Genomic DNA, 15704 nt, shown 5'->3' with positions numbered 1-15704 from the left:
TTATTTGCGCTTCCCACAGGCAGGATAGCACAAACCATGGCCTTTGTTGAACCAGTTATGGATCACTGGTCGGTGCAAGTGGTTTACACCTACCCATTGAGCCTTGCGGAGCACTCACTCAGGGTTTGGAGTCGGTATCTGGATTAAAAATCCCATGCCTCGACTGGGATCCGAACCCAGTACCTACCAGCCTGTAGACCGATGGCCTGCCACGACGCCACCGAGGCCGGTCTCGGCTATTGGATGTCAAACATTTGTTAATTTTGGCATCTAGTATTAGAGAGGAAACCCGCAACATTTTTCCAATAGCAGCAAGGGTTATTTTATATGCACTTTCCCACAGATAGGATAGCACATACCACAGTATTTGATATACTAGTCGTGGTGCACTGGCTGGAATGAAAAATAGCCCAATGGGCCCACCAACGGGGATCGATCCCAAACCGACCATGCAGCAAGCTGGACTACATCCCACCCCTCAAATGACAAAGGAAACTGTGATACGTAGTGCAGGAGAAATGAAGCGTTACAAGAATACTGCCATAGCAAAACATATTGACTTCAGGGCACAAAAGCATTTCATATAAATGAGTATCACAATAGCTATGTATGTAGTGTTTAGCAAGGCATAGTACACTAAACACTTTTGAGGCATTTGAACCATTTAGCACTGGACTACGTCCCATCCCTGTATGTTTAATAGTGAGAGTCAGAGTTTGTGTAGTGGTTGGACATCTCCACTAGCATCTGATCCCTCTTTGGGTTGGACTTGTAGCTGTACATACTGAGAATCAAACCCACCATGTACTGGCTTCAGTACTCACATGAAACCAATACATAATACCCAGCCAGTGTTCCACAACTGGTGTAACAAAGGCTGTGGTATGTACTGTTCTGTCTGTGGGATGCTGCATATAAAAGATCCCTTGCTTCTAATAGAAAAGAATAGCTCATGAAGTGGCGACAGCAGGTTTCCTCTCTCAATATCTGTGTGGTCCCTAACCATGTCTGACGCCATATAACCATAAATAAAATGTGTTGAGTGTGTCGTTAAATAAAACATTCCCTCCCTCCAGTAGGTAATACATGTATAGATCTACACTTAACAGCCCTGAGCTAAAGTCTGCTTTGTTTAATAAAACATTCCCTCCCTCCGGTAGGTAATACACGTATAGATCTACACTTAACAGCCCTGAGCTAAAGTCTGCTTTGTTTAATAAAACATTCCCTCCCTCCGGTAGGTAATACACGTATAGATCTACACTTAACAGCCCTGAGCTAAAGTCTGTTTTGTTTAATAAAACATTCCCTCCCTCCAGTAGGTAATACACGTATAGATCTACACTTAACAGCCCTGAGCTAAAGTCTGCTTTGTTTAATAAAACATTCCCTCCCTCCGGTAGGTAATACACGTATAGATCTACACTTAACAGCCCTGAGCTAAAGTCTGCTTTGTTTAATAAAACATTCCCTCCCTCCGGTAGGTAATACATGTATAGATCTACACTTAACAGCCCTGAGCTAAAGTCTGCTTTGTTTAATAAAACATTCCCTCTCTCCGGTAGGTAATACATGTATAGATCTACACTTAACAGCCCTGAGCTAAAGTCTGCTTTGTTTAATAAAACATTCCCTCCCTCCGGTAGGTAATACATGTATAGATCTACACTTAACAGCCCTGAGCTAAAGTCTGCTTTGTTTAATAAAACATTCCCTCTCTCCAGTAGGTAATACATGTATAGATCTACACTTAACAGCCCTGAGCTAAAGTCTGCTTTGTTTAATAAAACATTCCCTCCCTCCGGTAGGTAATACATGTATAGATCTACACTTAACAGCCCTGAGCTAAAGTCTGCTTTGTTTAATAAAACATTCCCTCCCTCCGGTAGGTAATACATGTATAGATCTACACTTAACAGCCCTGAGCTAAAGTCTGCTTTGTTTAATAAAACATTCCCTCCCTCCGGTAGGTAATACATGTATAGATCTACACTTAACAGCCCTGAGCTAAAGTCTGCTTTGTTTAATAAAACATTCCCTCCCTCCGGTAGGTAATACATGTATAGATCTACACTTAACAGCCCTGAGCTAAAGTCTGCTTTGTTTAATAAAACATTCCCTCCCTCCAGTAGGTAATACATGTATAGATCTACACTTAACAGCCCTGAGCTAAAGTCTGCTTTGTTTAATAACACCACAATAGCCCACTGCATTATTAATCATACATACATGCAGGTTACTGCATGTCGAAAAACATTTGGTAATTTCTCACAATGTAGCCTTCAAGGGGAGACCCACTACATCTTTTAAATTATATGCAATTTCCCACAGACAGGATAGTACATACCACATACCTTTAATATTATACTAGTCATGGTGTATTGGTTATATAGCATGGGGGGGGAAAAACAATAAGAAAATGGGTTCAAAGTGGGGCTTCAATCCTACGACCAAAGCATCACAGGCATGCATTCTACCAACTGACCGGCCTCGATGGCGTAGTGGTTAGACCATCGGTCTACAGGCTGGTAGGTACTGGGTTCAGATCCCAGTCGAGGCATGGGATTTTTAATCCAGATACCGACTCCAAACCCTGAGTGAGTGCTCCGCAAGGCTCAATGGGTAGGTGTAAACCACTTGCACCGACCAGTGATCCATAACTGGTTCAACAAAGGCCATGGTTTGTGCTATCCTGCCTGTGGCAAGTGCAAATAAAAGATCCCTTGCTGCTAATCGGAAAGAGTAGCCCATGAAGTGGCGACAGCGGTTTTCCTCTCAAAATCTGTGTGGTCCTTAACCATATGTCTGACGCCATATAACCGTTAATAAAATGTGTTGAGTGCGTCGTTAAATAAAACATTTCTTTCTTTCTACCAACTGATCTTAGTGTTTTCCCTAGCTTGTTTTAGCATGGTGCAGCACAATCTAGCCTTAATCAGCGCCATGGTGAAAATGCCCCAAAAGTGTCTGGTCTACCATTCCTTGCCAAATTTCTAGGGAAATCACTAGGTCTATACCCAGCCCCTCACACTGAAACAAAATTAACAAGCGTGTTTGTCTAACGACACCACTAGAGCACATTGCTTTATTAATCATCACCAACGGGATGTCAAATATTTGGTAGTTCTGACATGAAGTCTTGGAGATGAAACCCGCTACTTTTCTCATTGGAAGGAAGGAAGGAAAACTCTATTAACATGTCAATATCCACTGAAGGTTCAGGCACGTCCATCCTGGGCACAAGTGTTTGATTTGTGCCAATCTCCTGTCCAGGACCGAATTTTCCATTAGTAGCAAGGGATCTTTTATATGCACCATCCCACAGACTGGACAGCACATACCACAGCCTTTGATGTAACAGTCGTGGTGCTCTGGCTGGAACAAGAAATAGCCCAATGGTCACACCGACGGGGATTGATCCCAGAACGACCATGCATCAGGCGAGCAATTTACGATGGGAATAAAAAAAAGTTAAAGTTAGTTTTGTTTAACGACACCACTAGAACACATTGATTTATTAATCATCGGCTATTGGATGTACAGGCTGGAATGAGAAATAGACCAATGGGTCTACCAATGGGGAATGACCATAGGCTGACCGCGCATCAAGCGAGTGCTTTACCACTGGGCCTCACTAAAAAAGACTACACACATATAGGTTCTTCCACGCAGTTAAGTTATCTATAGTGCTAATGAGGAATGTTTGATGATAATCTATTAAAGCTGGCGGCACTAAAACACCCACCATCAGCCCATGCTTGTTATTGTGTATCAACACCAGCGAACGTGATGGAAGAATGTGAGCGTTTCTCTATTGGGGTAATTACCATCCTGTACACACACCATTTACCAACCACTTCATCAGGATTCCTGGCCATCTTCAAGAACACTCTTCTAATGTGTTGTGCATTGGTTTTGTGCAGATTGCTATGCCAGATTAATTAAATATTTGTTCAAGTGGTGAAAGTGATCTGATTGAAGGGGCGGGATGTAGTCCAGTAGTAAAGTGCTTGCTTGGTGTGCGGTTGCTCTAGGATCGATCCCCATTGGTGAGCCAATTGGGCTATTTTGTGTTTCAGCAAGTGCACCATGACTGATATATCAAAGGCTGTGGTACGCATGTGCTATCCTTGCTACAAATGGAAAAATGTAGCAGGTTTCCTCTCTAAGATTATATGTCACAATTATACAAGAAGTGTTTGACATCCAATAGCAGACAATTGCTTTGATCTGATTGAAACTACATCCTATCTGGGGTTGGGATGTACCAAGCTCAGTCGTAGAAGGAAGGATTGTTTTATTTAACAATGCACTCGAAACATTGCAATTTTGGTTAAATACAGCATCAGACATACAATGTATGATTAATTAAGGACCACGCACACAGATAATGAGAGAGGAAACCTGCTGCTGTCATGCAATAGGGTACTCTTTCTAATTAGCAGCAAAGGATCTTTTATATGCATTATCCCATAGACAGGATAGCATATACCATGACCTCTGATATACCAGTTGTGGTGCACTGGTTGGAATGAGAAAAAACCCAATCAGTTCAATGGATCTACCAATGTAGTTCGATCCTGCGACGCAAGCACCTCAAGCGAGCAAACGTTTGTTTTGTTTAATTACACCACTAGAGCACAATGACCTATTAATGGCTATTGGATGTCAACATTTGATAATTTTGACATTTTGTCTTAGAGAAGACACCCGCTCCATTTTGTTTTCATTAGCAGCAAGAGATCTTTTATATATGCACCATCCCACAGACAGGATAGAACATACCATAGCCTTTGACAAGTTGTGGTGCACTGGTTGAAACAAGCAAAACCCAATCAGTTGAATGGATCCACCACAGTGGTACGTTCCTGCGAGGCAAGCACTTCAATCGAACACTCAACCGACTGAGCGATAAATTCCGCCTCCTATATACCACTGATGCCAGACATATCCCACTTTCCTGCTGATATTGTGATGATATACTGATGCAGTTTACAGCACAAGCAGCAGAACGATTAAAGGAATGAAAGGTTTTAACGTGAACCAGAAACTCCAGCAAATGCCACTTAGATGATGTGAAGCAGACACTTGCCAGCATTTCACAAACTTATTTATCTCTCATCATGCATCATTCCCGATTAGCGAATAACACCAAGGTTAGCGGGATTATTCCTATCTCGGAGAAGTGAGATAAAAAAGAAATGTCTGCTCTTATTTCCCTTCAAAGAAAAATAACCTTTAAACAAAACACCAAGGAAGAGTTTCAATTTATTATAAGTGCTCTTTGTTTCAAGGGAGACCACTTCACGGAGCAGTGTATACAGTGGTTATTGTGGGAACACAAAAAGAGTGGTTATTTGATACAGAAACCCTGTACTGGTAGGTGTAGCAGATGAATGGTGTTCTCTTATCAAGCAGAGTTCTTAAAGGCACAGACCGTAGTTTCAGCCCGTAACAATGGACACCAAGTTTAGTTAATCTACAAACATCCAACACATATTTAGATATGGTTATAACGGAAAGAAAGAAAGAAAGAAATGTTTTATTTAACGACATACTCAACACATTTGATTTATGGTTATATGGCGTCAGGTTAAGGATCACACAGATTTTGAGAGGAAACCTGCTGTCGCCACTATATGGGCTACTCTTTCTGATTAGCAGCAAGGGATCTTTTATTTGCGCTTCCCACAGGCAGGATAGCACAAACCATGGCCTTTGTTGAACCAGTTATGGATCACTGGTCGGTGCAAGTGGTTTACACCTACCCAATGAGCCTTGCGGAGCACTCACTCAGGGTTTGGAGTCGATATCTGGATTAAAAATCCTATGCCTCGACTGGGATCCGAACCCAGTACCTACCAGCCTGTAGACCAATGGCCTAACCATGACGCCACCGAGGTCGGTGGTGGTTATAATGGAGAGAAGCTAAAGTCTGAGATGTTTAAACAGGGAAATACTGTAAAAAATATCTTGAGCTTATCTCATTAACCATTACTTCTTAGACAAACATGCCAGGTTTTTTCAAACTAGAGTATATGTCGCTTTAAGAAATGCTAACACACTGTTATTTGATGTAGTTTTGAGCCAGAAATTGGGTTATTATTTTTTTTATTAAAATCCCATCAAAAGATGATACAATATTAGAAAAAGTTATATTCACAGGGCTTCTAGATTATGGTAGCCCCACTCCCATGGCTAGTGATATTCAATGCTGGGCTAGTAAATAACTACAATTGCCATGCTAGACAGGGCTTCTAGATTATGGTAGCCCCACTCCCATGGCTAGTGATATTCAATGCTGGGCTAGTAAATAACTACAATTGCCATGCCAGACAGGGCTTCTAGATTATGGTAGCCCCACTCCCGTGGCTAGTGATATTCAATGCTGGGCTAGTAAATAACTACAATTGCCATGCCCGACGGCTAGTGAAAAAAAAAAGAGTCAAATGTTGCAGTTTAATCTATTTAGTAAATATGAATATACTGACCCCACTCCAACCCCTAATGTTAGTGTTTTCAAGCTCTATCTCCCTCTTTAGGTGACATATCTGATTATAACTATTCTTTAGTAAAATTGTATTAACTTAAAGTAAAGTAGGGCTAGTAAATTTTTAATATTACTGATCTCATGGCTAGTGGAATTAAAAACAATTCTAGAAACCCTGTATTCATACAACATTTAACTTCACAATGGTACTAAGATTTGTTTTTAAATGATTTATTTAAAACATTAGTTATATGCATGTATGTTATGTCATTGTATAATCAAGAATTTCTGCAAAATACTGCTAAAGCAATACTATTCATTTATGTTTGCTAAATATCAAGCTCAACAAACGTTCATATCTTCTAAGTTCAAAGGCTATAACTTTATCACAAAAATTGGCAAATGCCCATGAATGTCAAACTTGATCCGTAACTTCACCTGATAAAACTACATGTGTACATACAAACTTTCATCTCAATATCTTGAAGTATACTGCGAAAACTATATGTGGGACAGATATAGACAGACAGATGAATGGCCGGATGGACAGACACACAAAGACAAAGCCTATAATATCTCCTCTAGTTGGATCAGTACAGAACTAATAATGTATTTAGTTGATACCCACCACCCATAGAATTAATGTAACTATTATCAACTTGTAAATAATTCACAACCAGCCTTACAATATATATACAGGGATGTGAGTGTAAAAATCAACCATCACACTATTTAGTGTGCGAGTTTGAGAAAAGTCTGTGAGCCAGAGGCTCGCAAAAATCATATAGAACTCTCTAAGATATGAGCCTGCATGGCTTGTAAAAGTTATTTGTACAAATTACATTGATTCTTCGAAATGACACAGTCGATATATATCTCAAAATCCTGGGAAACCACAGTCTTGAATAGTGATCTTTTCCATGGTTTTATGCAAAACATTTAACTAGTGTATCTTCTGTTCTACTGGAGGCATGCTGCAGGGCTTGCTGGGTTGGTGGTGGGCTCTCAAGATTTGCATACAGGGAGACCTTATGATACTTAAATTTTTTAAACCAAAATCATACACTGCAATCAAAAAATGAATCTATATGTAGAGTATGTCTTAACTTACCCCATACTAAAACAAACCTCTATATGCATACACATACACATGTATACATCTTAGAAACATTTATTTAAAAGCATAATGTCCAGGGGGATCTATAGCTCAGTCTGTGGAATGCTCACCTGAAGTGATTACATCAACCACCTTGGTGGATCCATTCAGCTGGGGGGCGAGACGTAGCTCAGTGGTAAAGCACTCACTTGATGTGCGGTCGGTTTGGGATCGATCCCCATCAGTGGGCTCATTGGGCTATTTCTCCCTCCAGCCAGTGCACCATGACTGGTACATCAAAGACTGTGGTATGTGCTATCCTGTCTATAGGATGGTGCATATAATAGATCCCTTGCTGCTAATCAGAAAGAGTAGCTCATGAAGTGGCGACAGAGGGTTTCCTCCCTCAATATCTGTGTTGTCTTTAACCATATATCCGACGCCATATAACCATCAATAAAATGTGTTGAGTGCATCATTAAATTAAACCATTTCCTTCCTTCCATTCAGCTGATTGGGTTTTTTCTCGTTCCAGCCAGTGCACCATAACTGGTCAAAGTCTTTGGTATGTGCTTCTCTGTCTGTGGGAAAGTGCATATAAAAGATTCATGGCTGCATTAGGGAAAAGTACGAGTCAGAATTACCAAACGTTTGATATCCAACAGCCGATGATTTATAAATCAATGTGCTCTAGTGGTGTCATTAAACAAAACAAACTTTAATAAATCAATGTGTTCTAGTGGTGTCATTAAACAAAATCTTTATCAGCACATATAAGCTAATTTCTGTACAATTCAAAACCAGAATTCATGTTGGACCGGTGGGGTGCGTGTGTATAGATAACAAAATTAATGAATCCCAAGATGAATGGGCAGTTTACGATGACACAGAACACACTCATTACATAGTCTGACAAATGCACTGACTAGCACTGCAAGCCATTCTTTATACTGCACAAATCAAGTGGTGCAATTGTTACTTGTTAGGTGAAAAAAAAAATCAATACAGCGCTCACATAGCTTACACTGTAGAGTAAATATAGCAGAATCGTAATACACTGAATTCACCTCACAGCATGAGACAAATCATGAGTCGTCGTTAAGCCATCAAGACATAGGGCTGGTAGGTACAGGGTTCGCAGCCCGGTACCGGCTCCCATCCAAGAGCGAGTTTTAACGATTCAATGGGTAGGTGTAAGACCACTACACCCTCTTCTCTCTCACTAACCACTAACCCACTGTCCTAGACAGTCCAGATAGCTAAGGTGTGTGTGCACAGGACAGTGTGCTTGAACCTTAATTGGATATAAGCACAAAAATAAGTTGAAATGAAATGAATGAAAATGCAACTGGCATATTAAAATCTCTGGTATGTGCTATCCTGTCTATGGTAAAATGCATATATTTACAAAATGTATGTGTTGTTGTTGTTAACTGAGAATATGAAAGTTGCAGATTTTATTTATTATACCATCACTCTTATTTACACCTTAATCAATCTCTCTCTCTCTCTCTCTCTCTGTCTCTCTCCCTATATCTCTTCTCTCTCTCCCTACATCTCTTCTCTCTCTCTCCCTATATCTCTTCTCTCTCTCTCCCTATATCTCATCTCTCTCGCTCTCTCTCTCTCTCACACACACTAATCCCTCTCTTATATTAACACATTAACCTAAATATATCGTAATACTAACCTGATAACCTCTCTTCAAATGATATTAACCCATTAATCATTAACCTATATCTCTCACATTAACATATTAACCTCTCTCATACTAGCCTGTTAACCTCTCTCATACTAACACATTAACCTCTTTCATACTAGCCTGTTAACCTCTATATCACACACTATAGCTCATTAACCTTCAACTCTCAAATTAACTATTGACCTCTTGAACTAACCATTAACCTCTATATCCCATTAACCTCTATATCCCATTATCACTATAGCCCATTAACCTATTATCTTTCTCGCTAACCAATTAACCCATCCCACTCTCCTCACTCGTACCCACATTAACCTCCATCTCACACTAAACCATTAACTCCAAATGTATCTCCCACATTAACCCATTAACCTCAACATCTCCCACTAAACCATTAACTCAAAATGTATCTCACACATTAACCCACTAACCTCAACATCTCACACTAAACCATTAACTCCAAATGTATCTCCCACATTAACCCATTAACCTCCATCTCACACTAAACCATTAACTCCAAATGTATCTCCCACATTAACCCATTAACCTCAACATCTCACACTAACATGTTAATCTTTTAAACTTACCATATAACCAGTCTCCTATTAACCCATTAACCTCAACATCTGACACTAACATGTTAATCTCTAAAACTTACCATATAACCAGTTTCCTATTAACCCATTAACCTCAACATCTCACACTAACATGTTAATCTCTAAAACTTACCATATAACCAGTCTCATATTAACCCATTAACCTCAACATCTACCACTAACATGTTAACCTCTTAAACATACCATATAACCAATTAATAACCAGTCTCCAGGACAATGTACTTGAATCTTAATTCGGTACGACACTCAAAATAAATTGCATCATCATCATCATCATTTTTACACTAAATGGCAAACAATACATTAAATTCACACTAAAAAATAAATCAACATCATCACCACAAAACAATGCATTCAAAGAACACAATAGATCTACAAAATGTACATAATATACAAGTATATATGTACAATACAGCTGTATAACCCACATATAATAACCCACATATATGTGTGTGTGTGTGTGTGTGTGTGTGTGTTAATGCTATACATCACAGTGACTATTTACACTGTGTAATTTCCTCATGTTTCGAGAAATCCCAACAAAAGTGACGCTAATTTGGTGAAGTACAATGGAATGTCCAGAACTGGTGTATGTAAACAGCCTGGGTTAAATTACAATGTGACCAGTAGTACAAACAGTATACCAGTCAGGTGAACCCCATGTGAATAGACTGACACCAGAAATATCCATACATAATAGAATAGAATAGAATAGACATTGACACAACACCCCAGCAAAAAATATACATTGGCCATTGGGGGTCAAACTATGGTAAACGCAAAACTTAAGTGCATGATGAGCAACAATAAAAATTTAAGAGTTAAATAAAAACAGTGTAAAGAACTGTGCCAAAAATACAAATATCACTGATAGGTAATATTAAAATTCAGAATAAAAGTTCTGGATGGAATCGAAAGGATTAAATGTCCATACACACAATTATCATATATAACATGTACATCATTCGATAAATCTCAGAAAATTATGTCATTACATAAAACAGGTCATGAAGAGGACATTAAAAACTGATTTATTATGAGTATTTTAACAAACGGTGGTGTGTTTCAGGCACCTACAAATGCAGGAATTTTAGCATGGGAGCTAGACAAGAGAAATTTAAATGAGGGGAGGGGTAAGACATGCTCCCCTAGAAAAATGTACTTAAAAAATGAAAAGTTGTTTGTGTGTGTGTGGGGACGGGGGGGGAGGGTAGACCCCAAAACCCATCCTCTGCATACATCTATGTGAAAAAATGAAAATATATAGACATTGGTGTTCCAAACAATAAAACATATTTAATGTTATTTTATTATTTAAATCACTATATTTGAAGGAAACATAAGTCAGGTACATCCCTTTAAGTGATGGGATCATGGGTGAGAGAGAAGTCACTAATCAGTGAATGATTATTAAAGCTGACTGTGCTAAAGTCAGTACTGGGATGTATTTTAAAAAATATATATATATATATATATATATATATATATATATATATATCTGTGTGTGTGTGTGCTCCCCTCCCCCTTTTTGGCACCTTTCTACACCCATGAGATATACTGTATACAACTGGCTGACCCCAGGAATGTCCACAGACTACAAAGACTTTCCTGACCATGGGTCATGGTTGAATGACCACCACACTGACACGCCTGACCTGGCTTTACTGTTTGCCAGGCTTGAAGAACACAAAGGCCGGGGCTGTAGGTGTGAATGGGGGGAGGGTTTACAGTGACAAATTGACACAGCCCATCAGGAGGACAGGTTAATTTCCTATCTCCATCAAGTGGTGGAACTGATCAAGTAATGAAGTACATTATCAACTGTCCGGCCCAGCCCACTGTCAGCTTTCCTTATTAATGGCCAGGCAGTCCACACAACACATCTATCAATCAGCACACACTCAAAAACAAGACAACACAACACTCAAAAACAAGACAACACAACACTCACTAGCATCAGAACTGGATCAAATATATACATAGAAATATATAGATTTTTTTGTTGTTGTTTAAATGATGGTAGAAAATGTTATTTAAAATAAATATTTTTGTTAAAAAAACACACCAGCTATACATTTATCCCAGTACTGTTGCTATGTCTTGGTGGAAAATGTTTTTTAACATAAATTTATGTTTATGAAAATAAAAAAAAACCCAGCTAAACATTTGTCCCAGTACTGCTGCTAACGTGGTGTTTATATGTCTTGTTTTTTTTTATTGTTTTTTTTAAAGACAGGTAGTAATTTATTTATTTTCAAATCTAAGTTTGCTGGTTGTAAACTTATGTAACCCAATCAACTTAGAAACCTCACCCAAGCAAACAACTTTGAGTCGTGTTTACTCATTAGCAGCTGTGTATGTCTGAATTACAAGTGCTATTTTCCTGACAACAACACTTGATACTTTTAAACCAAATGGATATGATTTTCTTTAAAAAAAATTGTTTTTTTTAAAAATAATAATTTAAAAACAAAACAAATTACGATTTTATTAAATTTGAGAAACTAAAAATAAATAATGATTTGATTCTAAATGATTATGAATGTAATAAATAGTTTAATAAAATGTAAAAAATAAATCCACTCTGAATAAATATGGTTTAACTTGCTTTAAACATTTCAAACTTTGTGATTCAGTTGTCTAGATACACTGGGTAGATAGTTGGGGGGGGGGGGGGGGGGGCGGCAGCAAGGGTCCCCCACTTTTAAGATATATTGCTTTTTATTTTATTTGCTTTATAATAGTGTAAAAGTGTTTAAATATAAAAGTGTGCCCCCCATGTTTTGGCACCTTCCTACCCACTGCTATTGCATAATGTTGTATTTTAATGTGTTACAATATTGTATTTTAATGTGTTACAATATTGTATTTTAATGTGTTACAAATATATAAATAGGAATAAAATCACTTTAGCAGATGACAATTTTTTTTATATCACTTTAACACTTGCATGTACAAAAGTAATTAATAAATGAAAATATAAACAAATAAATATCTAGCGAAAAAAACCCCGACAAAAACAAAATCTCTAGTGAAACACCCCCCCCCTCCCCAACAAAAACAAAATCTCTAGCGAAAATGAATACAATGTCATTATGAGGGTTATATTCAAACAATTGTTGAACAATGTCAGCAACTGTAAAAACACTGTTTTATAATTATAAAACATTGTAATAATAATTGTAGAACACTGTCAATAACTGTAGGCTAGTAAATACTTGAACAGTAACCTTTGAATATTTAATAACTGTGAATTACTTTATAAATTACTCATGTACTATACACTATACATCTCTTGTAACGTGTAATAATTTTACATACTCATATACTTATATATGTGAAATATTATCAGGTACTGTATACATTAGTAAACTAATTAAATATAAAGGTGGGAAAGTAAAGGGTGGGGAAGTAAAGGGAGGGAGGTTAGGAATGCACTGTTCAGGGTCCACAGTGTATCCGAAAGTGTGCATATGTGTGTGTTGGGGAGGGAGCTCTGTCAGTCCGATACATGGCAGGGGGGAGGCAAATTTAGAGGCCCAAAGGCTCCGGACTTGCCAAAGGTGTGTGTGTGTGTGTGTGTGTGTGTGTGTGTGTGTGTGTGAGTGAGTGAGTGCGTGCGTGCATGTGCATTTCCAGCATTGTGAGGATAGGGCTAGAAGCAGAACAGCGTACTTGCAACTGCAAGTTCATGAAGTTGCATCAATGCATTTGCCATTAGGTTTTGCTGAACATTAACACATTTATTTTTGTATTTTGAACAAATGCTAAGCTAAAGGTTGTGTACCTGTAACCATGTACTGAGATCATCAAACACGCGACAGTGCGCAATACTGAATAAGTGATCCATTATTTATACACACACCTGACAGCGAATCGCGAAGCGCAGGTGACTGTCGTTGTGAAAACGACATCAGCTGAAACTGACAAGTGAAAAACAATACTTCACTTACCGTTCAACGTTTCCATATTCTCTGTGAAGTCTTCTACAAGAAAACAACATGGGTATCCACATGCTGAGATAATAAATCCACACAGTCAAGTGTTGTTTTCACTCAGATTTAAACTTCACATGCTTTCGTTCGGCAACTCACGACAAATCAACAGATTGCTTCCGAACTCACTCGGTCACTGGCTGGCGTTCGCCGAACGTGGCTCCACGTAAACAGCGGACGACAGTCTATGTGGGGCCAGTCACAAACGCGGACGACGTAACTCGTAGGCCAACATCTAATAAAGCTGTTTGTTTAACAAAGGGGTAGAAACTGACTGGCAAACAGGCTGCAGGCATTTATTAATGTCCTTTGACGAGAAAGTCTCATTACAGATATTAAAATCCTATAAGCGGGTTAATAAAATAGGGACTTTCAGGTGCAAGAAGTAACAATACACAGCGCGACGGCTTTGAAAACCCTAACACGCTTGAATGAACTAATGTCTTTTTGGTCAGAAGGGTCGAGCTGAGTTATATATGACTCAAAGAAACTAACAGCGCTTCTTATGCCTGGGATTCGCGACTTATTCCTACCTCACACCCAACCTCAGTATTAAAATAATAATAATAATAAAACTGTATGAAAAAAAATAATTTCAAAATGGCGACTTTCCGTTAAAAGTTACAAGTTTATTGTATTTGTTTGAAATAAATATTATACCTTGAACGACATGCACATAAAAATTACAACTAGATAGTTCTATTTACTTGAAGAAAAAATATAAAATAAAGTTTTAAATAATTAATTAAAATAACTTTAAAAAACGTACGTTCGTTTTTGCGAACGTTTTTCACCCACAATTTAATTTTTTGAAAGTTACAAGGACGGATGCAGAATTGTTCCAGGGAGGGGTGTACTGTTAAAAAAGTGTATTCAGAAGTAAATCAACAGCTGCCTTATTCCGACAGTGTTCGACAGAAATTCCAAACCGACCACAATACTACTAGGCCTATGCATGAGCTACATGCATTAACCCCCCCCCCCCCATTAATTTCATCCGCTAACACTGGATGTTTTGGGACACCTCAAATTTGGTAGGGGGTGGGAAGGGCTGGGGCTATGTGGGTGTGGGTAATTTTTGGCATGCTTCTATCAGAGAACTGTTCAAGCACGCATGTCATGGGCACAACCTCTGGCTTCGCCAGATAGTTCTGTCCATAACAGGGAGGGGAGGGGTGGGGGACTTCCGTTTAGTATTGGCTAACTGATAGACAACCATATGCATACACATATACATGTATAACAAAAAAGCCCCACAAAACCCCCCAACCAAACACCAAAAAAAAGAAACACAAACAAACAAAACAAAGACCCCAAACAAACAAAGAAACAAACAATAGTTTTTAATAATTTAGATGGGCAAGCCAAAAAGGTTTAAATAAATTATTGTGCCATTTTGTGTGGGGCGTCCAAATGCAAAACAGAAGCTTGGATTCGATGCCAATTCTAAAAGTGTTATCCAACAAACCTCAGTAATAGCTCATAAGAGCAAAATTTTAAAAAGGTGTCATCTTCATAGTCATAAATCCGTCGCCATATAACCATAAATAAAAAATGTGTTGAGTGCGTCGTTAAATAAAACATTTCCTTACCTTCCTTATCTAGATTACATAGATAAGTATTTGATCTCAGTGCATGGATCGCCACCCGCCCCAGTACAAGCGGGTCCACGCCTGGGCTATTAAATGACAGGTGTTTTATAGACCTAATAGTTTGATCCAAAATCCTACCAGCTTATGATTAGCGTCAGCACATTACAATTTCGATAGCTTCAAGTTAATTATGCAAAGATTATGTATTTTAT

At 38.5% G+C, this 15704-nt stretch overlaps 1 protein-coding gene across 1 annotated transcript in view; it reads right to left on the bottom strand.

The window, feature by feature from the left end:
• Positions 1–14206, bottom strand: part of LOC121390133 — a 129967-nt gene extending 115761 nt beyond the window's left edge. Inside the window, exon 1 of the mRNA XM_041521875.1 lies at positions 13859–14206. Within this exon, the coding sequence (XP_041377809.1) occupies positions 13859–13874 (16 nt within the window). The 5' untranslated portion in view covers positions 13875–14206. The remainder of the gene's footprint in view (positions 1–13858) is intronic.
• Positions 14207–15704: the final 1498 nt, after the last annotated feature.

The sequence above is a fragment of the Gigantopelta aegis genome, chromosome 15, assembly GCF_016097555.1.
Source record: "Gigantopelta aegis isolate Gae_Host chromosome 15, Gae_host_genome, whole genome shotgun sequence".
Lineage (NCBI taxonomy): Eukaryota > Metazoa > Mollusca > Gastropoda > Neomphalida > Peltospiridae > Gigantopelta > Gigantopelta aegis.
This window is presented reverse-complemented; position numbering and strand designations above follow the sequence as displayed.